The sequence below is a fragment of the Gymnogyps californianus genome, chromosome 3, assembly GCF_018139145.2.
Source record: "Gymnogyps californianus isolate 813 chromosome 3, ASM1813914v2, whole genome shotgun sequence".
NCBI classification, from domain to species: Eukaryota; Metazoa; Chordata; class Aves; order Accipitriformes; family Cathartidae; genus Gymnogyps; species Gymnogyps californianus.
The window spans coordinates 40,458,490-40,483,812 of NC_059473.1; the positions used below are offsets into that span (position 1 = coordinate 40,458,490).

Genomic DNA, 25,323 nt, shown 5'->3' on the forward strand with positions numbered 1-25,323 from the left:
TATTGGTAACAGCATTTGGTCATATGCAGACACACTTGTGTGCATATTGGAAGTGGATAGCGTAAGTCTTGCTAATCCTTGTTCTTTGCTCCTTATAGACAATGAATGATTTTGACTATTTAAAACTACTGGGCAAAGGCACGTTTGGCAAAGTTATCCTGGTCCGAGAGAAGGCTAGTGGGAAATACTACGCTATGAAGATTTTGAAAAAAGAAGTCATTATTGCAAAGGTAAGGAAGGTTATAGTTTTTCTGTTGGGTCATTTTTTTTTGAATGGAATAATCAATATCTAATACATAAGATGTATTTGATTTTTGATGGTAACTGAGCTTGATAGAAATATGTATCTTCAGAAAACAAGAATACAAAAAAGTATGTGTACCCATTTTGCATGCCTTTTTCCAGTGTTTTATAACCTAGAGCGTGCTAAAGCATTGAGAGAGTTCACTGGGCAGGAAGATAGTGCAATCCAAGTTTAAAACAAGAAAAAGTGCATTGTAGGGTATATTACATACTTCAAAAATTTTTCTAAGTCAACTGCAGTTTATTCAGATAAATGCAATTAATTTAATGGGCCTGTGCTCTGTTCCTGATATGTTAGATAAGATTGCTGTGCATGGGACTAACAATTTCATTTTTTCAGTTTTTGAGGAACAAGAAAAGTCTGAAGCTGATGTCTGAAGAAGTGGTTTAAACTGGCATTGTCCAGTCACTTAAGCTTGATTAGTTTAGTGTTACTAGCTCTTATTAGTTTAGTGTTACTAGCTCTTGTGCTTGGTCATAATTGTACTAAGTTTAGACTTGCAGATCATCTACTCTGACCCTTGTTTCTAGCAATTCTAAAGTTTTGAATCCCACTTGCACAGAACAAGTTGAGAGCAAGAAACCTACATGCTCTTATCACCATGAGACACAATTAAAAATAATCCCAATTATTAAGTAAGGAAGTTTTTGAGGGATGTGGATCTGACTGAGATTTTTGAATGCTTGAGGCTAACAATACCAGTATTCGTAAAAACTGAATGTGGATAGGAACTACTGTGGGTTGCATATATTTTATTTTAAAATATCCTTCAGATTTTTGTAATTTTCCTATTGGCCTATGAAAACAGGGCTTACAGAGTTCTGCAGTGTATCTCTATGTTCATTTGTCTATCTGTCACTCACTTTCTAATAACTTTAGAACGTGTTGATCAGTTTCGATTAAATTTGATAGAGGAGTAGAAACCTCAAAGACAATTATATTTCCTTGAGTTTCATTAAAACCAGCCCTGGTGTAGGGAGAGAGACTTAAATTTATGTCTTCAGCATCGAAGAGACTGACGTGTGAGTTCTGCATGCCCTTAGCAGCTGTCTTGCATGCACTGGCAGGCTAGTCGGCATGTATACGATTTGGGCTAACAGCAACAGAGTGCCCTTTTGTTCTTCATCATCAGGAGATACAGAAAGAAAAGAGGGTATTGCTGCTGTGTTCTCCTGATTCTGCACAGGAAGGAGCATCTCAGTGGCCCTCCTTGTAAGACTGTAAATGGCAGCAATCTCTGCGGGTTGCCCTGTGGGTCTCAGAATCTATCTGGTTGCTGCATGCTGTGGCCCAGTCTCCAGCCTGACATCCTTCTCCAGTGCTTTGCTCACCTGTGGCACCCAGGGGGTTCTCAGGGGAGTCTTACGTCTGACTGCTATGAGCTCCTGTTCTGCTGCTGCTCGTTTATACCCTTCCAGCCTTCAGAGCATTTCAGTTTGTTTCTTTGTATCAATAAAATACAAAACATATTTTTGAATTTTAGGGTTTTTCCTTTTACTTTGCTGGCTGCTACAATATCACTGAATTTTTAGAAGGGTTAAAACTGATTCTCAGATAACTTTGTCTGTCTCTGTTGAGTGAAAATTCTTGTTCATAGAAGTATGTGTAAAGCTGGAGAAATTTTGACGAGATCAGGAATGCAACTGTTCATTGATCTGTTTACCTGAAAACAGAAAGCTAGCTCAGTGATAGATTGGGCGGAACCTGGCACTCCCTGAAGCAGACCAGGGTCTGTTTTTCTGCCTATTTGTAGACTAACAAGATGATTAAGTGTGTGAGGAAAGATGCCTTTCATCCTGTGATGAAAATGGGAGTACCTCAGTCTTTTAAATTTGACTTCCTCAGAACTGGAATTTTGTTTTGAAGGGAGTCCCTCTAAGTTTTCCATAGTATGGTTGTATATTGATAAGAAACTGATGAAAGAATAAAAAATAGACTATGCTTAGATCTTCACAAGTGGAGTGATCGTGTTTTTTTCCCTATAGTCACCAAATACCAGTTTTTCCACTCCTTCCCAAACTAAAAACAAAAGCAGACTTGAGCCTGAACTTAGCTGTCTAGCCCAGTCAGTGTGTAAGTATGCCACGGTGATTTATCAATAACATTTAACTCTGGAGATGAGTGCTAAGGATACAGTCACTAGGTAGAATAGATCTGCAGTCCCAACTCAGCCTATAATGTGATATACACTGTAGAAGGTCATACCTGTAACAGCATAATATGAAGCAGAAAAGTGGTGCATTGACACCCGTATCTAGAAGGTTGTATAGCATCTGCCCAGTTCAGACTAAATCTGTTGATCGTAAATTTTCTTGACAGATTAATATTACACTTACTGGGAAATTGCTACCAGTATTACAAACTTCTGAGACAATGCCAGAAAAACTGGCTGTTGCCAACTTTTTATGTCCCATATCTGGTGAACCACTGAGGTTTTAAAAAAAAAAAAAAATCTTTAGGCTTGCTTTTCTCCTTGAAGTGTTTTTTGTTTTTTCCCCTGTATGTGGTTGTAGTGTATACACTCAGTGATGCACTGCTATTCAGCTAAATGGCATCATAATTTATTACCACTAACTCTGTTGTTGTTTAACTTCTTATTTTGACAATTTTTAAAGTCTAATTTAAAACTCCTGACATCTGTGTTTACTTTCTAGTTTAATAATACCTTATCTTCAGAGCATAATCTGATAAGCATGTGTAGTACAATAATGTTATATTGGTATTATTTGTAGCAATAATTAATTATACCCTGACTAAATACATTTACTTCTGCAGGATTATGGTAGAAGTTTGAGTCGCACTAAGTTAGTCTTCAATTCTGTATAATATAATACTCGACAGTAGCTTAATGCTACAGAAAATGGCTAAACCAGCCCAGTGGCTCTCGGGCTTTTTAGGTCCGGCCCCTGGCAGCCTGGGGAGGGGGGATTCACAGCATGTATTACATGCAGAATTGCATAAAGGGGCTGCGTATTCATAATATGAACCTCCTAAGTGCCCTGCTTTTCTCCCTAGTCCTCAGGGGCTGCTCGCCGTTGTAGCACAGGGTGAGCCCTCTTCCCGCCATCCTCTCCCCCTCGCCCCTGCACGGCCCCTGCTCTCTGCAAACCTGGTGGCGTGAGGGGCCGTAGCCCTTGCCCTTGGGGCCTCGCTGTCACCCCTCCGGGCTGCTTTTCGCCTCCGGTGTGCCCCTTGCCTGGCAGCCACCTAGGGGTATGGCCTGAGGGGCCGTAGCCGTAGCCCTTGCCCTTGGGGCCTCGCTGTCACCCCTCCAGGCTGCTTCTCGCCTCCGGTGTGCCCCTTGCCTGGCAGCCACCCAGGGGGATGGCGAGAGGGCCCGGGCTGTGGAGGGAGCCGGGGATGAGTGCGGGTGAGCTTCCCGGGGCACAAACACCCGCGGGGGCCGGGTTAGTTTCTTTCTCTCCCTTTGGCACAGGGCTCATTTTAATCTTCCCCGTTCAGGTTCACAGACAGGAGAGTGTCGCTGTCTCTCTCTGAATTGCCCCCTTCTCAAAGTCTGGCTGGAAATGGGGTGGGGGTTGTGTGGCCATCTGCCACCTCCCGTGGACGGGGTCTGTGTCCTCGGGGAGCGAGGTTGGACCCGATCCGAGGAAGGACAGCCCAGGTGGATGAGGGAGGGGGTTTTGTATGGCTGCATGGTTTTAAAGAAAAACAAAACAAACACCTAACCAAGCGAGTGTTTAAAAACAGAAAAACTGACTTGACTTAACATTAGGCTAGGTTAGACTAGGTTTCATAGTTGCCTGTCAGTTACTACCTGTGTATGTCTCTTGCAAATTGATTCAGTCTCTCTGTAGATGTGTTGTTCAGATGATTCATACTGGAACTGCAAATTTGTGATGACTATTTTAAACTATCAAATCCAATATTATCATTTCTTCCTTCCCTGCATTGGATATAAAGTCAAAGACGACATTTTAAAGCAAGAAAATAAGAAAATCAAATAAAATATGTTAAATTGTATTTTGCCAAACTTAAATTTACTTTAAAATCTTTTCTCAAAAAACATGAATTATTTGTCATGTTTCTTTCAGGTTCGTTAATTTTCCAAAACTGTACTGTAACTTTCTCTTCTCACAAGTGCTGACCTTTTCCTCATAATTAATTAAATAACAATTTTATACCTTAATTCAGACCTACTTCTTCTACTCTTTATTTCTCAGGATGAAGTGGCTCATACGCTTACAGAAAGCAGAGTGTTGAAAAACACCAGACACCCTTTTTTAACAGTAAGTATTAGGAATTAGTTTTAAGTACATTAGCAGATAATTTTAAACATGATGGGTATTCCGTTAAGAACATAATTTACAAACAAATTTTGAGGTCTTTCTCATGAAGATTTGTAAAAAAACAGTAGCTATCTGGTGTTTATGATATCCTTTATCAGAATACGTATTTAAGAGTTCAGAAATAAAGTTTCTAATGATTTTGTAAAGTTTAACTGCACTGAAAAAAAATTTAATTGTAGAATGTAACTGTTCTGCAATTTTTGTGATTTTTATATATGAATGCTTTTTTAATAAAAGTTATTGATTTCACATAGTGTCAAGTAAGTAATTTTTACCAAGAAAACTTAATTAAGGATTCAGTAAAATCATAAAAAATAACTATTTGTTCAACATAAATTGTCCATGGAGTAACAAAACTCCAACCCCACTACGTCAATATCTTTGTCTTCATATGGTTAATATTTAATAGAAGGAAAATATTGAAGATTAAAATTTTGAGATTAATGACAAATTATGATTAATAGTTTTAATTTTACAACTGACTTTCTTCTGTAGAAGTAATTCTGATTCCTCTCCTTTGAGAATATATTAGAAAATATTTTCATTGATTTCAAAAGATAATTAACATGTATTTTAAGACAGGGAAAAATGATTTTCTTTTTTGTATTAAGATATCGAAGTATAACATGGAAGCTTTCCTATTTAGAAAATCATAAACAAACCCTTTAGAAAGCAGAGGATTGCATTTACATTGCTTGGCCAAAATATTCTTGGAAATTCAGTCAAGAGAAATGAAATCCCCCAAAGTTTCTTAAATTAGAGTGTAAAGGTAAGCAGGAGTGGGTGTAATTCCAATCAAATCATGCAACAATGTTGCTGCAGTTGTATCTTTATATCTTTCTGATATCATTAAACAAATCTTTTAAGGAGACATGCAGTATTTAAGTCACATGAGTCTCCTTATGATTTTGTTACGTGTAGTTCTACTGCATTTCGTTCCTTTTAGGCCAAGCCCACATCTGTAGATTTTCTTTGGTATCATTTTTCCAAGCAAAATCAACTCAACATTGATAAGTCAAAAATTTTAATTAACATAATACCTTTGTTACGATTTTAAAATGATAAATAAATAAATATATTCATTTGGCACTCAGTGTTTTTAACATTGCATAGTATGTGAAACTAGAGAGTCCTTGCTTTGGAAATGAAAGCAGGCTGGAGGTTAAGATCACTTTTAAGATTTCATTTGGGAAAAATTAAAAAGAATATGGTAATCTCTCTCTTCATGGGCATTGTGGAAGTGGACATCATAAAATATGATGAGTGAGAATAGCTGGTACCATGTATGGCAGTAAGAAAGGCAATATAAAATTGTGTATTTTAGTAACTATTTAGTATTTTATTACAAGTAGCATGATATTCTTGTATCAATGGCCATGTGGCAGAGATGAAGGAAGACATGAAGTTTTTTGTGTTAATTCATCTCAAGCTCCAGATAGGAAGTTACACTTTTAATTACTCTGAAAGTTCTCACCAAGTCAGAATAGTCTGCTTAAGAGGATGAAATTAAATTTTGTTACAGTTTAAGTGCAAGAAATTGGGTTAATACAAGATGATAACTGGTTTGGTTTTGCTGTTTTCTTTGCAAGTCCTTGAAATATTCCTTCCAGACAAAGGATCGTTTGTGTTTTGTGATGGAGTATGTTAACGGAGGAGAGGTAAGTTTAAAAAAGAGGTTCTGGACTTGTAATGGTTATGCTGTCACTGGGTTACACTTTAAAGGATATAATTTTTCTTGCCTTTTTTGCTTTCTAGTATCTTTGAAGGTTGTTTTTTTTTAAAATGTAGACATGTTTTATAACTATCCTGTCAAAAGTAGTTCCCATTCTTGAAAAATCAGACTGTTTTATTGTGAAAGATAATTTCAGGGTAGAGAAATAATTACAAATAGCTTATTGTTTTTTCTTCAAGTGTATTATGGCATGTTCTGGCATGAAATGGTCATAATCTAGTGCAAACAAGCAAAAATAATGTTGACTAGTCTTACTTTTGTCCTAATGTGAAATATGTGCTCTGTTCTTCGGTATAGCCGTTGCAAATACCTATCAGAAAAGAGTGGAGTGTTCATATTTTTCATTACTTCTGTCCCCTTCACTTGCTGTGTAGTCTTGAAATTTCCACTTAAGCGCTAAACTTCTTAGAGTGTCGTTAGCCTTTAAGCCGTTGCTGTCCTCCAGCTGTTTACTGAAGAATGGAATATCAAAAACTGTACCTGTCAAATGGAATTAAAGAGAATTACAATCTAAGAAGAGGGCTTTTATCTACCTTTTAGGTGCTGTTTGCTATTCAGACTGTATCTCGTTACAACATGAACTAAGGGGTTTTCCTTATTTTGTCTACTATATGCTGCATAATAATGTTAAAAGACTAAGTGTTTCCACTAGCTTTTTTAATTGGAAAATTGTTTCTTCATTCAGGAATTGCTGCAGCATGATACCATGTTTTGCATTACCCTTTTGCTGTGTTCTTCTACAATAAAACTGTCTTCAGCTATAACCCTAATGCCTGAGCACCCCCAGAGTGCCTGTCTTGCATTCATTGCTCTGGCAATTTCTGGGCCCAGTCTGAGGCCCATTTACATCCTAACTCATCCGTGGCTGTCCTCTACCAGCCATGGCTAAACATGGTGCTGTAGGGTTCTCATATGGGAGGATGGCTTGTTTGACTCAATATGTATAAACCTGGTTCTGGACATCACAGGTGTTGAACCATTTTGGCTAGGTGAACTAGACAAAAATCTCTCTCAGCAGTAATGGTGTAACAGCCTTCTATTGGACACTCAGCTGGCTTATTTGACATTGAACTTATGTCACCAATATTAAGTCAGTGCTATCTATAACGAGTTTTAAAAGTGATGCCTTATAAACTGGCTAATTCTTCTTAGTTTTCTCTGTGTAAGACCTTATTGCATTTCTGTAATCTCAGGGGATGCACTTTGAAAGTATGTTTTTAACATCAGCCTATCATTTAGATACTCATCTTTTTGAAAGATAACTTCCCGTCCTATTTGAATGCAGAGCAGAGCCCACAGAGAATGTTTTCGACTCCTTTCTTATGATTGAGGATGCTCTGACACTGTGTTTTGATCAGGCTTGTATCTTGCATTCCTCTGCATTGGGTGGTGCACCTTTGTGGCAAGTGCTGCAAACATCTCATGTCATGGGTTTCTTGGTGGCAGCCTGCTTTTGCTTATTGGGATTTGAATAATTGCAGTGTACTTTGCCAAGAGTGGGTCATTTTTTTCCAGGTATGATGCTCGTTTGTCAGTGTTGCTCATGTTTTTTGCTGATGGTTCCCTAATGCAGTGAAGCTAACTAAATTTTTGCCACAGTGGGAAATAATGGCCTTTCAGAGTAGGCAGTTTTCTTTGAAGAAACTCTCCTTATTTGCTTATGTGCTTCTCTGACTAGAGATCTGGAATAGTAAGTTGGACAAACTGTCCTTTTTAATAGGAAAATCTTTAATCTTACCAAATTTTCCTGTGAATTTCAGACTTTAGTCACCATCTGCTAAGAAATACAAAGGACTTCATATTTGTAAAAATAGCCTTGTTACCAACTCAGAACTACTGAAAGTAAGTTGCACAAAGTTTAGCCAGCATTTTAGCCATTTGTAAGCATACCTCCTATACAGTACACAGACTTCTTTCTTTTGCTGCTTCCCTCTACTGTTCTCTCTGTTCCAAGGAAGTTTCATTTCCTTGCAATGGTTTCTCACTGTTGAAGGTGTTGCAAACTCATCTTTTAATTATATCCTTCCAGTGGGAAATTGACTGTAGCAGTACCATGTTGCTTTTGATTCTCTCCAGAGCTGTACTACCTTCAGGGTGTTTCTGTTTAAAATTCCTTTAGATTAAAGATTTCTGTTTAGTTAAACAGTTGTGCCCGAGTCAATTGCTTGGGAATTTTCTTGGATTATGTCTTTCAGGAGCACATTACCCAAACAGTCCTCCGAATGAAGGAGTTCTTGAAATTTGTATCCATATTCTTGGCTCTTACCCAGGTGAAAGCAAGAAAATGCCACAATTTAGGCTTCTGACCTAATACAGTAATAAAAAGTATCATCAGTACTAGGAGTCTTCAGTTCCTCTTCCTATGGTTAGGAAGGAAAACAGTCAAGGAAGGCTTCACTGAATTTCATTCTGGAGAAGAAGAAATTGTGTTAAAATGATTCTAAACAAGAATCTTCTATAACTTTTAAAAATCTAGATCCATGTTGAATTTAATATCCCGCCAGAATAGTAGCAATTTATCTTTGCCTTGCCTTGCCTAGGCTCAATTATTAAGGGAACACATTATAATGAAAATGTAACTGCATCAGTTTTACTGGTCTATGTGTGTGCTTTTTTACAATATACAAAGTATTACCATATCGAATTCTCTTTTGACTTCCTTTAAAAAAAACCCAGCATATTCTGTAGCTAAATATATTAAAGCAAAACATTAGAGGATTTTTTAAAGCAAATTATTCAGATGGAAATATTGAATACATGTTCCTTGTACTGACAACTTTTACAGTTAATTTTCTGTTGCTTAAGGGCCCAATCTTGAAATCTTTGTTGTGGGCTGAAAGCTTAACTTTTTCTTTTTTTAGTATTGCTGTTGGACTCTGTGGATGAAATGTTTAGCTATGTCTATTGATCATAAACTATGTTGCAGTACAGATCTAGAAGAATACTTCTAACATTGTGATTACTTCTCAATACCTTTGTTAGATTGAAGGAATTACATGACAGTAGCATTAAGACATTGAAATTTGGTTTTAGAAAAAAAAAATTAATCTGGCTTGAGATGACCAAACTCCATTATCAAGACTTTGAAATTGTATATTTTATGAGTGTGTGATAAAAAAGTACATGCAATATTGCATGATAAACTGTGTTCTTTATTTTGGTTCAAAATATAGAATATTCATGTAAATATTTTTAAATAAGTAAAACTATCAGTACTTACAGATGAACACAGGCCTACTCTAAAGAAAAGAAAACCGCTTCATTTTTGTACATTTTTTGCTGTCCTTGTCCTATCAACATTTTGAAAAAAATGTGTAAGGTTGTGTTGATGGTTTTCCTGCTAGTATTGATTTGCCTACTCTTCCTTTTGTAACCCCTATAATTTTGAGTACTATGTGATTGCGGTATGTTAGTAGTACATTACAGTGTTCCCCCAACTTCCAGGCTACACAGAATGGTATAAACTGTGGTATAAAAAATGATATTCTAAGAATGGCTCTTTGTTGTAGGGGAATACTTTTGGAGTGTGTGTTTCCCATTTTTTATTAGCACTATTTTGCTTTAAAGGTTGAAAAGCTTTAGGAATGAAATCTATTACATACATTACTCTGCAGAGTACACTGATTCAGCTGACTAATAAGTTGATTAACTTCCTTGCTTTGCACTTTCAGGATAATTCCAAATTCTGTAATTTGTAACAAACTTAATTGGTAATTATCTGTATAATAATATTAGACTAAAATTTGTTCAGATGGTTTCTCCACACCAGAATTCTGAATCTCTGTTCCACTTGGCATTTTTTTTTTTTCCACAGCTCTTACTTCATTTTGTTAGGCAAGAGAGAACTAAATGGTTTGTTGTAATTGAACAAGTGCTATTACTGTCTAGAAAAAAAGACAGAGGATTTACAACCTACCTAATGAAAAATAACTGAATATTGTTGTAAGCTTTGTTGTTTTTATCTCAGTTGTGTCCTGTTTTGTTTTCCTAAACTCTAAGTAAATGAGAGAATGTTCCTTAGCCTAAAATTATGATAGTCCAAGATAAGGGTGCTATATTTCTTTGGGTATAGAATGTGCCTAGAAGCAGTATAAAGTCTGAAACAATAAACAAATAATTCAAAACTTCAAGGCTGCTACTGCAAATGCTTTGCAAAAGAGTCAAATCAACAGTCAAATGTAAAATGTGTTTAACTGCAGAGCTGAGCAAACCCAATGTACAACAGAAAGAGCCAGTCATACAACTTTCAACATGCTAAATAGATCACTAGCGTGTGTAGAAGTTTAACATATCGATTGATACAAGGTTGTGTCTTATATATTTGGCATGCTTGGATCTATAGTTGAATATACTTTTATGTTTGATCTTTGTTTTTATTTGTTAAAATTTTTCCATTAAAATTTTTTATTAGGAAAAAACCCCATAGCAACATTGTTGTTCAGTTTTTAAATAAAGACATACCAGGAAATTTATAGCTCCAGCCCTCACTGTAACTATAGCACCCTCACGTATGCCGTCAAAAATGTTATGTGCAAAATGGCTTTCTTTGTGCCAAAGCTATTTCTATTGCAATTCCAATGACTTTATAGCACATATTTAATAACTGTAAATCAATAAATAGTGCAAATGTTGGAAGCTTTTTTCATAACCTTCCATCAGATTTCTTCTTTTCCTTCTCTGACTTAATAAATCTGCTCTTCATATTCTGACAATTGTAAAGAGAGCCTGGTGGAATAATTATTCCAAAATAGTGAACCAACTAAATAATTAGCTGAAAATAATGCTGTACTCTCACTGAATTAGATTTTTCTATTATAATTTTAAAATTTGCTTTAGTATCTTTAGCATATATCTGAGTGTATGAATTCACTTTTAACATGCATTTTTATATCTAAATGTACATTATTCATTCAAAACTAGCATGTATGGTTTTATGACAACAAGTGCTATAGTAATATGAAGAAAGCTTATGAAGAGTGACTGTAGTGTCATATATAACGTTAAAATAAACCGACTTGAGAACTCATAGTCTCTTTGGCAAACACAGAACTGTTGCTCGTTGTTTCTAGCTGGTCATTTTACTTTGAAGCTGGTATTTTGAATTAATATCAAGAATATTTTGTTGAAAGTAAACACTAAAGAAAATAAATTTTTGTTGTATTAACTTGTCAGATTATCAACTCTCAGATTCAAATTGGGACACTTTTTTTTGCGGAAACTAATACATCTGTTGCTGACAAGTATCCTGAGGCTTTAGAATTTTCTAAGACTTTGCTGCTCAGCTATTGGATTAGTCTCTTTCATATAGAAAATTGCAATAGTCCTTTTGCATAGATATGAATGTAGGGCTAACTGGAGGTTATATTACAAATTTTTGGAATGTGTTTGCTATTTGTACACATTAAAAAGTGATCTGAAAGTTGGCCTTTATTTTGAATTACTTTGAGTCCATCAAAACAAATAAAACTCTTAAAAATGAGTGACATTAGCTCATTATTTATGAAGGAGACCACAAAACAGACATAAATGCATAAATTACGTAAATTTTGGATTTTGCTTTATTTGGATGAAGATCTGCTTAGCGGTGCTTGTTTCCTATTTAAATCTTGCAAAAATGTGTAGAAAAGACCCCACAAATGAGAAATTTATTTACTCTTTTCCCAGTTTTATAATATGTGAGACACTTCATGAAGGCAGACTTAGTTGCTTACTCTGTATGGGTCTTGTGTTTGCGTTGGCAATTAAGCAGTTGTCAGTACAGAAAGCGGGTTACTACAGGGAGGGCGGATGTCGCCAGCAGGGATTGGTGTTTAAACAGGGAAACGAGCAGCAGGAGCAATTGAAATACCTACAAAATAATGATCCTCCTTGTCATGCCAGTATTCCATTTTTATACAGGGTGTCTTGAGAATTCAAAAAGAAATTGAAAGGGGAAGCAGATACAATGAACAAAAATGAAGTAGTCTCTTTAAATCATACTGCAGTTTCTGTTTTCTGTGAAGTCTCTGCTTATAGAAATATATGCTGCCAAAAGGCTCAGTTTAGTGGGAAGTTTGTTTAGGTTCAGAAGAAAGTAATACACATTTTTTGAAGTACAACTGTCAGGAAAGAAGTTGACTTCCAGTTGTTTATAGGATTGACTTTTTAATTACTTTTTGAAAACTCCACACGCTGAAAATAGCTGCAGTGATTCTTACACTGTTCTGTGCTGTGTGAGCAGCATAGATTTCCTACAGGTGTAAAGTAGAAAGTGGTAATGACAGGTTAAGCACATTATTGGTTTTTTGGTTGGTTGGTTTTGGGGTTTTTTTGTACCTACCCTGCCATTTCGGAATTCTCATCTACTTGATATTTTTAGCAGTGAAGATAAAAAAACCAGATTGTTGTGTGGATTTCCCTGTCTGTATTTAGTTTATTAATGATCACATTTTCTGTATTTTTGTTTTGTTGATTGTTAGCTCTTGTGGTAAAACCAAAAACATTGTAACTTGAAGGAGTAAGGCAGGCGGCCCGTTTGGTCTTAAGCAGAATACGGAAACATACTAATCTTTGCTTGAGGACTTTCCCAAGCTTTCATAACGCAGTAAATAAAACTAGCCATTTTAGAGAGCATTTGAATTAAACAGCCAAATTCTGCCGTTTTAGGTGGTGTTCCAGGTTCTGAGGGTGATGTTTTATCCACTAAGATGCTGACAACCTTACAGAACTTCACCTTACGCTTTTTCATTGCAGCTGAAGTTACTGGCAATACGTAATGACTAATATTTTTCACTGAAAGACTTCAGTTGAAGAAATGTCTGCAAAGTGCTGTTACTTACAAAGTATTAAAGAAGAGACAAAACCCCCAAAGAAATATTTACATTGTAGCAAAGAAATACACTAAATACCTAGATTTGTTTTTATAAGCCCTAAGCAGTTGTTGGTTTACTTTTTGTAGTGACTGTGATCTTGCTAGCAATATGAATGTGCTGTTTTTGTAAAATGTCAGTTCACCTGTTCAGTCGAAGTCTACTGAAGAACTAGACTTTTCTCAGTTCAGAGGGAAGTTACTAAATTACTGGAAAACTTAAGGCAGAACCAGAATCTGGGTATTTTAGTGATACTTCTCAGTGGCTTAAAATAAAAATCCGAGGAAGCGGTGGAGGGAGAAGTACAGAATGATGCTGCTGCATACTTTTTTTTTTCCTCTGGTAACTGAAGGTTAAATGAGTAGCAAGCAGAATGCCTTAAACAAGATTGGTATATTGATTAAAACGCTGATTTAACAGCTCGCTTTCTCCCTTTGGAAACCTGGAAAAGATAAGCCAGCTGCTGTCTAAGAGTGCTGAGTGTCCACTGAGAGTACACTATCTATCATCACAATATGGTGATGAGAGGTGTTTTATGTTTGTGTTAATTTCCCCCACTAAATCAGTAATTATTACAATCCTGTCCCTGCTGTTTACCCTGCAGCTGTTTTTCCATTTGTCGAGAGAGCGGGTGTTCTCAGAGGACCGCACACGCTTCTATGGTGCAGAAATTGTCTCTGCCCTGGACTATCTGCATTCTGGGAAGATTGTGTACCGTGATCTCAAGGTAAAAAAAGAAAAAAAAAGTAATCAAATTTTTGTTTTTGCAGAGACTATTGGGACAAACACAAAGTAATTATAAAGTTGCACTATTCAGAGTTAATGGGGAAAAAAATCTGTGTTCAGTTTAAGGTTCTGTGTGTGCTGAAGGAAGCCGTTTGATACGGTAATCTATAGATGGGTGCATTACTTGACTTTAACTTGATTAAAAAAAGAAACAGCATACCTTGGTAACAGCACTTGAAGGAGATTTAAACTTCTGATCTCTCCCCCCCCCCCCCCCCCCCATTACCTATAACTTAAGTTGGATTTCAACACAAATCTCAAATTCCCAATGTCCCCAACCAACGGAAATGGGGAAATGGGACAACGTGACTGCATTCTGTTTATATCACCAAAGAGTTATGTTCTTGTATGATTTGAAAACATTTAAAACAATTCAGAATACTTCAATAGGAAAAGAATTTCAGCCTTAATTTAAAAATTATTTTGTCTTTTGTATCTTGGGAAAGATTTATAATACTGGAATGTAGTTTATCTTAGATTTGCCTGCGTATACAGTTGTGTATCCTCTGTTGCCTGAAGCTCCAGGTACTCTGTGACACAGTATGACCATGTTCTATGGAAAATAACCTCTGCTTTCAACAGGAACATTTTCTAACTTATGTGGGAGGAACCTCTAAATTCCACGACGAGACTATTTTTTTTCTGTGACAAGCCTTTAATTTCTTGTACGGGAAATTGTGCTTTCCCATTATACATGTGCACTAGTGAAGTTCATTCATGGACTCCTTTGTACAGAAACTGAGGAGAAGGAGGTAATGGTAGGCAAGTTCTGCTCAGGGAGGCAGACAGAAAACAAAATACTGGGTTACCTGTTTGTGGCAGAATCTGTTGTAATAACATGAAATGCTGTGACATCTTGGAAAAATATGGAATTGTCTGGTCAAGGAATGATAGGTCATGATTTTTGCTTTAAATTCTAAATAATAAGGGAAGAGGAATTCGACGTCATTAATCTTCTATTGCTGGTGACATCTACTTTGCATCTTCTTTATATGACACTGTTAGACTCAACAGGAAATATATGCCTTTGAATTGTATTTCAGGCTTTATGCAGACTTAGGAAGACAGGGGTATGATTGTTCTTTGTTGGTATTTTCACTAGACACCTTATAATTAGAAATAAAACCCCTTTTTCTGTTGAGAAAAGTTGTTCAGAAGTATGTTTTACTTGTTTTTAGTTCTATCTGTATTTAAAGTATTGCTAATAAAAAGCTTTTGGGAAAGTGATGTTAGCCATGCTTTTGAGATAGTCCACAGTAAATATTGCAGTAGTTTTTATTCCCGTTCTTTAAATACTTCATAACAGGCTATATTCTGTTTTCACATTTCAAAGCAAGAATCATATATTTAAGAAGCGATACAAAGCATGCAGAGGTACACATACACAATTCAAGAACAGTGTGCTTTGCAAGTATACAAGGAGGAATTTACCTCAGGGTTTTGTTTTTATCAGTAGCCTCTCTACCCCCACTTTTGTCTGTTACTGAAAAGATTGTGGAAGATGCAGATATTTTAAGGATTTACGGATATATACTAACTGTTTCATGACAGTAGAGTAAGTAAAATGCATCTTGATAAATGAAGGTCATGTTACAGCAAAGGAAACCTATGAACTCTTACCAAATGACAGCCATGATTGTAACCTTGAATTATTTGATTGTATCTTGAGAATATTTAGAAAATTATTTTGCTTTCGTTCTATGGAAGATGCACCAAACTTGTAAAACTTCAGAATGAAAGGTCACACTTTGATTGACCTGGGATTTACTATTGTAAACTGTATTAAAGTATTAAATAATTATTTAAATTCTATAACAGTAAACACTGTTAAGTGCTGTAATATAATAGATGTTGTAATTTTTTTTTTTAAATTACAAATTACATTCTATTACAAGCAATAACTCTGTATCTTTTTTACAAATTTGATGTAATGCATCAGCCTGTCCTGTTAAGAAATACTAAGGGAACATTTTTTTCCCCAACACACAGTTAGAAAATCTAATGTTGGATAAAGATGGACACATAAAAATTACAGATTTTGGACTTTGCAAAGAAGGAATCACAGACGCAGCAACTATGAAAACATTCTGTGGTACTCCAGAATACCTGGCACCCGAGGTATGATTTAGAAGATATTCTTGTAATACAGTATAAAATGTTTATTTTTCATTTAATTTTAGACTATGATGTTTGTATGCTGAAAACTGTTCATTGTAGTAAAGAACTGACAGTCTGCCTGATTAATACTATGGAGTTGTTATTCAGAGTTGTATGTGCTACTACTCTTTGTGGTGATTGTATGTATATTGATGCTGTGCTTCTTAGTGTTTAAAAAGGCCTCCAATGTGCATTTTCCTTCTCATGTTTGCCTTCCTCTGTTAAAGTTTTTATCTTCCAATGATTTCTTCAAAAATAATCTTCCATCTGTCTGTCACTTGGAACATATGATCCTGCTTAACTGAGCTGTATAACTAGCATTTATATAGCCTCAGTGGAGGCGAGGGGGAATAGGAAGGTACTGAGTTTGCTGGGTTTTATCCGAACTCCCCAGTTGCAGGGAGAGGGAGTTGAAATTTTAGGTATTTCTGCTAAAAACAGTTGAGTGTATCAACCTCAGAACTGGTTGAGGTGGGCACCAAAACTTAGCTGTTTCCTAGCATGTAAGCAGAAGTGGCATCCCAGAGTATGCCACCCCATCTTTACTATTAGCTAGCACTTGGAGTGCCAAACATCATGCTTCTCGAGGACTGATAAAAAGATGGACATGAGGATGTTGTTTTGGTTCCCTTCACAGCTCTGGTTTGGTCACTTGAGAATCTGTTGTGGAAGCTCAAGTCACCCAAATGATCTGCTGCAGTATTAGTGCTGACAGCTCTGCCACTGATGCCTACCAAAAAAAAGCAAGGGAGGCACTCTTAAAATTGTGTTTTTGTCCTGTCTGGCTTCAGTCAACAGTACTGATTGTGGTGCTCGGAAATGTCGTTCTGCCTCTCCCCTGGGGTTACCAAACACAACTCTGGTATTGACATGAAAGACAGCATTATTTTTTTACTTAATGCCAAGGATTCTGTGAAGGCTGAATTAGCCCTTATTTCCATTCTTTTCAGCATTCAAGATTGCTAATTGACATAGTACACACCTGATACTGAGACAACTTTCTAGTCAACTTAAAGGGCTTTACAAGGCCCTTCAGTCCTACCATTTGTTTTAAGAAGGATTCTTCAAGGGATTGCCCACCTCTTGCAGCAACTCAGCACCACCAGAAAGTCTCTATTACATATTGTCTTTGAAGAAGAATGTGCCTTAGTTTGAGGGGAGGAGGTGAGGAGGCACTGATTCAGCATAGCTCTTTACCCAACTATTTTCAGGAATATTGAATCCTGAGTAGCAGCAAGCCCTGGAGCCTATTTCAACAAGCAAGTTTAGATTGCCTTTCATTTTTTATTCTGAACCTTACAATTAAGGGATGTCAAGGAAACTGGTACACATCACCTTCTGGATACTGCTGCCTGGAAATGAAGATTTTAGGATGGTCAGGTTTGCAGGTTTGAGAGTCTTTCTAAACCTCTTAAAGCAAATTTGGAGTCTCCTTCAATTTGCACTCAGGGACGAAATTGAAACTGCTAATAGTTGGTTATAACTTAATATGGTATGTAGAGTTAATGAAATCATTTTGGATCATAGCAAGATCTTTTGATACATTCTTTTTCTCCAACTATAAAGGAAACATCAGTATTCTTAGGAGCCACTAACTTTCTCTTCGTCCATCTGGTTCCATCTTCCTTGATTCTTTCAGCAGTGAAGAGAAATCTGAGCAGTCATGCTCTCACACTGAAGGTTTGAAGTACCTAAATAATTTTGGTTGGTTAAATGTGTTCATTTCAGCTGTTTGGTGAGTCACGAGCTGCTCTAGCTATGAAGACAAACTCATTGATACCTGGTCTCCTTTGCAGAATCCCATCCCATAGATTCCAAGGAAGTCTTGGATGCAGATTGTGCCTATCCTGTTTGGCAATTTCTGACATCTCCTTTGTGTTTAGTGCAGGGACATTCAGCGGTTATCTACATTTAAGGATTCCAGAACTATTCTTAGCCTGCTTTGAATCTCTTACGGCTACTTAGAAGAAGTTGCAGATCCGCCTGTTTGGCTTGGTACAGTGGCTACTTTTCTTGTGTTCCACAACCAGAATCTGTTCCAGCAACAAGAAGAACACAAGGGATGATACTGTCATCACTGGCATAGACTACAGGTGTCATTGCCAGCTCTTACCCCCTCATTGTCTTCTTGTCAGCAGTCTTGAAAACATTCTCAAAGAGTGCAAATATCCCATTCAGTTAGTTTCATCTGCTTCTCCATCTCTCACTTTTGGAAACGTGTTAGCTCTCTTCCATCAAACTTGGCAAGGGATCTTTCTGAGTTTTAGACACTTATCACAAGTTACTTGATCCAGTTTGCCTTTCTGTTCTCTAGCAGTCCCACTCCTCTCCTCCACCTCCCATTATGAGTATTTTTGGAGACCCACCCGGTACAAATCTGTCTTGAAGGAAATGGACTCTTCATTAACCCTGGGAACCACAGAACTAATTCCCTTTTACCTCAGAGATAAAGGGTTTAGAGCAAGCAACCTGGACAGGTTACTGATACAGCGTAAGAAGACTCAACACCTTTATCCACACATTCTTATTTAAAAGGGTGAAGTTAGCAGTATGTGGACACCATTGCAAAATACAAACTTTCTGTTCGTACTCTCTTCTGCTACAATAGTGTTTACCAGTGCATTGGCTGATTAGTTGCTCAGCTGAGACAATTGTATCTTCTTTTATACCTGGGACAGCTGACAGATAAAGGGACCGTCAAGAGAGACTGGGTCCTCCAGTCTATTCATGTGCATGTGTCAGAGAAAGAATGCGCAAAAATCACTTCTCATTGCAATTCAGGCTACAGAAATCATTACCAGATGCCAAAGACTTACTACCTTTTGACAAATTGCAGATCATGAGAACCTAGTGTTACAGCTGGACTTTAATCCTGTTACCACAGTGAATTCCTGCTTGTTTATCGCAAGACAAATGGCAGCATATACTTATGTTTTGCCTGGTCGTGGTAAGTGTAAAGGCAGATACCTTTTAGCCTTTCTTTAGAAGCAACATATTCTCCAGTTATGTGGAGAAATCCATTCAGCATCTGTCCTTTTAATAATACCTTTGCATCCTTCTCTTTCATCTAGGTCAGTTGTGGTGGGTGCATCCCTTCTGCAGGCCTTTTGATTCAGTTTCCCATGTACTTGTTGGCTGGTGGTAGAGGACACTAGGACAGTGTACTGTGTAACATGCAGGGGTAGCCTGAGGCTGCTGTCTACCAGTCAGCAAGCAGTTGACCCAGGAACCTTGCACTGACAGGAATCTATACCTAGCCTGAAAACTGACTTAGTGTTTTCTTTTGTATTAATTCAATGTTGTGGATTCAGTTTCAAACAAGAGCTTGAGCTTGGATCTCCAAATGCTTTTTGGACCATTGTTTGAGGCAGAGAGTCCTGCTCGCTATTCCATCTTTTTGCAAAAACTAGATTGCAGTTGCTTCCAACAGGAAAACAGGGAAGTAGCTAAGCCAGGGTAAGGTGGATTTCCTCCTTGCATGACATTCTCTGAGGTGAAGGTGTCCTTGTGGATCCATATAGAATTATTTCCCAAGGTGATTTCAGAATTAATCAGAAAATAAGCACACCTGTTGCTGCGTTTTCCCTGCAAACCTTATGTTTCTGAGATCAAAGTAGTCCTTCCCACCCTCTGTTGAAAAGGGTCTTTCATCTCATACTGATGGGGCCTGACCTTTCATATAGGGCCTGAGACTGACTGTGCTGATATCTAGCAGATCCAGAAAAATGCCCCTGTCCATGTGAAGATCAAATGGATGGTGGACCACAGGAAAAAAATGTAATGAGATTGCCAGGTTGGCGGCAATTTTCATCTTTGGAGCTGGAAGTACTTCTCTGGACCATCACTGATTTATCGTTCGTGGCACCCAACTGGAAGTTCATACATACCTTCACCAAGCACTGTGCTGTTACAAGGGTGTGCAGGGCTTCGAGCTAGGTGGTCCACAGGTACATTCCCTTCCTGTTGTCCTCTCCTGGTCCTTCCCTGTTATCCAATGCCAGTATTCTATAGTTTAAAGAAAACTAAAATAGCATTGACTGTGCTTGTCTTACATACTTATGTGCCAAGCATAAAAGATCATAGAGTATGAATACGTCCTCTAGCAAGAAAATAGTTGCCACTGTCAAATAGCAGGGCTTATGTATGTTTACAGTACAGATGTATATTTTGGTCACAATTACTGAAGAATGAGTAAGTAACTCTTTATTTGTGAAATTATATCGTCTTTTAAGAGTAATTTGGTTATCTGATAAGTAGTGAAATTCCTTTATCATCTGCAGTAGAACTAATACAAGCCTCATTTTTTTGTGTGTGTAAGTGTAGTGGTAATATTTAATATTTCCCTCTGCTCTAGGAATCTGTGGTATTCCCCATTTGAAAGGTATAAAATATTTTATAATTTCTCATTCCTTAGTAGTTTTTCAGGAAGAAGAGACTGTTTCTTAGGAGTCCGTTTCCATTGTTATCCTTCAAAGCAAGCTGTCACATTAGAGATCATTGTGGTGTCAGAGAATAAACATAGATCCAATGAGAAAAAGATGAACTGTGATCCCATTTAGGAAACACAGATGTATTCGTGATTTTTTTCAGAAAAAACCCACAAAATGTTTCTTTTGCTGTTTTGCAGTGGCAAAGGCAGGACAGGACCATATGTCTTTTCCAGACAGTATCACTTGCTTAATAAAGAAAGAATAAAACTGAGAAGGTACTTGTGCTTGTAAATATACCTGTGAGACATTTAAAAGCAGTTTGGATTTTGATAGTTTTCAGTTGATCGTCAAGGATCAAAGACCTGCTAATAAAGATACAGACCTCTACAGACTTTCTTTAATAGAACATTCAGGAAATGAAGCTACTTGGGCAGAGAAATAAAAGTTCTTGCAGCTCTGATCATTTCTAAGGGTAATTTCTTGTATGAGATTGCAGTTTCTGGTGCTCGGCATTTCAGTTCAAGTTCTTAGGACTAAGTGCACAGTCTTAGTTATAGTAGGGCCGTCACTGTGGTACTAAGTTTTGGTGTCATGGGAGATACAAGTTTAAATATCAGAAATTAATTTTGAGGCTTTTAATCTTTTTAATAACAGGAGAGAAGATGTTTTGGCTATGGACAAGTCTGTAAGAGACTTCATGGATGATCATTCAAATGACTCTTCATAGATGATCAATGATATTTAGGTGTATTCTAATAACAGGGGAAATGGCAGGACCTCGTTAAGTTTTATTAGCATAAAAGTACAGACTAGATGGATGAATGCATTCCTATAAGAACAGTAGTCTTTTATTTAAAAAAAAATACAGCAAGACCTTTTCAATATAGTTTATGCAGTTACTATCACTTAAAGGTATGTGACAATAAATAAGACCAGAGTAGATTCATAGCCTTTGTCCATAGGCCTGAGAAGATCTGCATGTCTTATAACTTATTTTAAAATGAGACCAGTGGAGATGAAGGAAATATTAAGATCAGTTACACAATGCTTGTTTGGCCGGTATTTTTTTTGGTGATCTTTCTTTTAGAAATGGGAGTGAGAGAGATCATGTGTAATCAATTATTTCCCTGAATTTTATCTCAGAGAAATGAAAGGTCAAACTCTTTTATCAAGAAGCAACTGCTGTCTTTCCTGACTTTTCACTTAATTTCTTACAGCTTTTCTTTTTGGGAAGGATATGGCTTTGATGTAGGAGTGACCCAAAATCTAGAACTTGGCCATCGAGGTTCAATGGCTGAATTTCAGCAAGGGGAAGCATGGTACCCTGTACTGCAGGCATGGTTATAGCAAGAAAAAAACACTTTTCCCATGTTTACAGTTGAATTTTCTAAGAATGTTGTGGTATATGCAGATTATAAAATGTTGTGGTAGAGGCAGAAAAAGCATTTTGTCACTGGTGCAGCTATACATTTATTTCATTCTTTTAACACTTGCTTGTGTTGGATCAGGATATTTGCCAAAGGCAGTCTGGTAAATTTTTGGACTGAGAATACGATGATCTGCCACATAGCTCGTCTGATATGAGTTGAAACTAAGTGATATATAGGCAGAGGGGGAACCACTGAAATACACTGCAACAGGCTAGCATGGAAATTGATGTTTCCAGTTTTTGCAGGTATCATAGCAAAACAGTGTTTTAAACAGGGATTTTAATGCAGATGGAAGTTGCAATGTGAATGTTACAAAAGAGCCCCTTCAGGTGTGGGGAAAAGCATGAAGGTGCTTGTTTGCAAAGAGCTTGATGAAAGTAGCCAACATCATGGATAAACTGAGGCAGGCCAATTGAGACAGATTAGCGAAGGTGAGGATGTAAAAAGACCAGCATGTTATACTACAGAGAAAGTGAAGTTGCATGGGTAATACAGCCAAGGCCTTTTTCTTTTCTTTTCTTCTTTTTTTTTAATGGAGGAGAGAAAAGAATTTGAGTAACATAAGAAGGAGGATAGCAAGGGAGGTTAACAGGAGGTAAAAGGAATTCATGAAATGAATCTAATGATCTCGCAGGTAGATTGATAGGCCAGAAAACACAGCTTAGAGATGAGAAGGTTTTTCTTACGGGGAAAAATGTGGTTGTGGGCAGGAAAGAGAGTTTGGAATAAAGACAATTATATTATTTTGTTAATTTTCTCTTAATAGAAACTAGTAGAATGTTTTGCAGAGAGATACAAAAGGCAGGAGAAATTGATGAGCAACTTAAAAAGAAGAGGAGCTCACTGGAGAGTTTTTTCGCTAGGAATATAGAGGAACTGAAGGACAGAATAATTTTTGTCATGGCTTATGCAGTTTCCTTTTTATCTCCTTTTACTTTAAATTTCATTTGAATTTAAAGATAATTGAGGCATCGAAGTAATGTGCTTTTTGAAATTCTATGCAACTTTTATATAAATAATCTGTATGTGCCATTATTTTCCACCTCTAGAACTACTGGATAGAAAAGGTAGATAGGGGAAAAGGGAATTTGTGGAAAATGGCACAAATTAAGGGAAAGTAGCTGTTAAGATGTTGCTAGATGGCATCTGCATTCACAAGGCTTTAAGACCAGTATGAACTTCTAAGAGTTGGAACAATACTGTAAAGAGAGACAGTGGAAAAGAAACTTTATATTAGGCTCGGTCTTCCATCATGCTCCAGAGAGCAAGTTCTCACTCATACTTGGTTACCTCTAGTAAGCATTAATGAAGACTGATTGTTGGTGGCTTTTTGGATTTATTTAGGGGAAGGGGTAGTTCCTGTTATTATTAGGCTTCTTTTTATTTTCTTCACTTCTGTTAATTCTTTTTTTAGAGAAAGAATAATGAGACACTCCACCAAATTGTCTGTGTTGATATAAATATATTGGTATTCTGGTTCATAGTGGTTTTGCTGAAGACCTGAGAGGCCTGTAGTGGTGCTCTAACAAGACAGAAAGAATTTCATATATGAAATTCTCTTAGGGTAAGGTTAATATATTTTTGGAGGGTGGGAGGTAAGTTTGTTTCTCTAGCTTTAGACCTGTTTTGTTCTTTTCACATTAAAACTGTATTAAGAAGTGCATTTACAAGCAGAAATACTGTGCATGACAGAGTTCTGGAAACAGATACCTTCACCATTCAGCTTTTGTGCCTTGATAGCAATTTCCAGTTACTTTGCACCTAGAAGCAGTATCTGCTGCGTTGTTGAGGAATTGCATTGCATTTCTATGCATTTCTACCCTTGGCTTAGTGTCTTTGCTTCTCCAGCATTTCCATGAGATTGCATACACCCTTGTAATTATGACAGTCCTTTATTCCTTGTCCTGTGGTAGCTTGGAGAGAAGACACAGGCTGTGACTGTCCAGAAGTAGGCTGCTTGTAGCATCTTATCCTGTGCCTCAGGCAACATTGTGCAGACAGACTCAGTCAAGATGGATGTGTGAACTCGTGTGGATGTATTTCTGGGTTTTGTTCCTCTCTCTGAATATAATCTTTTTAGTGCTGAGCTAATTATGTAGTCTCAGTTTTACTGTTGAGTTAGAGTACCTGATCAACTTTCCAACTGTAAAACAGTTTGAAAATCAAATGTAGCTTACATGCAAGACCCAACAAAATTAGAAGTGTTAAGTACGTTTTGGCAGTTCACTTTTATTATGCCCAGTCCTCAAATGTACCAGCAGACAATCATCTGAATGTTAGTTATTTTTCACATGCTTATGTGATCACACAAAAAGTACATGCTAAAAAGAAGCAGATGGTGACAGATGGGGAAGGTTGAATAAGGTGGATTTGGAAACCTAGAAAAATGCACTTCTGTAATAGTGTAAAAATAAAAATTCTTTGATCGCCAAGTTAGAATGAACAAAATAGAGTGCCTCTCCCCCTTCCCCCCCAAAAAATCCAAACCCACCCAAAAAGACTTTACTGATAAAAAGAAATAGAACCTATAAGTGTTCAATGTATATTTAGGAAAGTATGTTATATAGTGTTGTTTTGTCCAGGGATAGAACATTAGTTTTTATCAGCCAGAGACTTGGAAAGGTGGTAGTTGTATTCTTACTTCCTTTTAAAATGATACATTCAAATCAATTGTGTTCCATGCTCAAAGAATGCTGTCAAAAGGGTCATTCTTTAATGTCACATATCGGTAGAGTTGCAGGTTGTGATAATATTTTTCTTGTGATGTCACAAGAAAGATTTTAACCCTCTTATTACAATGGTAAATAAATTATGTGTGTAATGGGGATACCCGTATGACTAGAGCTAATCTGTAACAGGTAGCATTACCTCTTTGTCATATAGGCAAACGTAAAGCTAAGAAAGTAAAGAAGGTATAAACAAAAAAATACCATCTTTTGTATGTGGACCACCACATCCAAGGACCTACCCTACTATGAAGATTGAAGATTTGCTTATTCATTTACATTAGTTTAATGAAATCTTAACTTTCATATCTATGGAGTTATATAAATAAAAAAAGATTCCTTTAAAAAAAATTTCAATGATGAGATGTATTTTATTCCATAAGATAAAAAGTATCTAATCTGATGAATATTTAATTGCTTAGTCTTCTACCTGATGCCGTAATTATTTTTGCTTTATATATTTGAGTAGGTGTTTGTCTTAACCTATAGTATGAGACATTACTTCCTGGTGAGGCAGAATGCTTTGCCTTTGGTTGTTGGCTTTTACTTAAAACCAGAAAGCCCCAAGTTCTGATAACTTGTACTCATTTTCCTGAAAGT

General features: G+C 36.8%; 1 protein-coding gene across 1 annotated transcript in view; it reads left to right on the top strand.

Moving 5' to 3' along the window:
• The window catches only part of AKT3 (AKT serine/threonine kinase 3), a 154,565-nt gene that overhangs the window by 102,695 nt on the left and 26,547 nt on the right, over positions 1-25,323 (top strand). Inside the window, exons 6-10 of the mRNA XM_050894208.1 lie at positions 99-230; positions 4,489-4,554; positions 6,204-6,272; positions 13,799-13,921; positions 15,970-16,098. Coding sequence (XP_050750165.1) covers positions 99-230; positions 4,489-4,554; positions 6,204-6,272; positions 13,799-13,921; positions 15,970-16,098 — 519 coding nt within the window. The remainder of the gene's footprint in view (positions 1-98; positions 231-4,488; positions 4,555-6,203; positions 6,273-13,798; positions 13,922-15,969; positions 16,099-25,323) is intronic.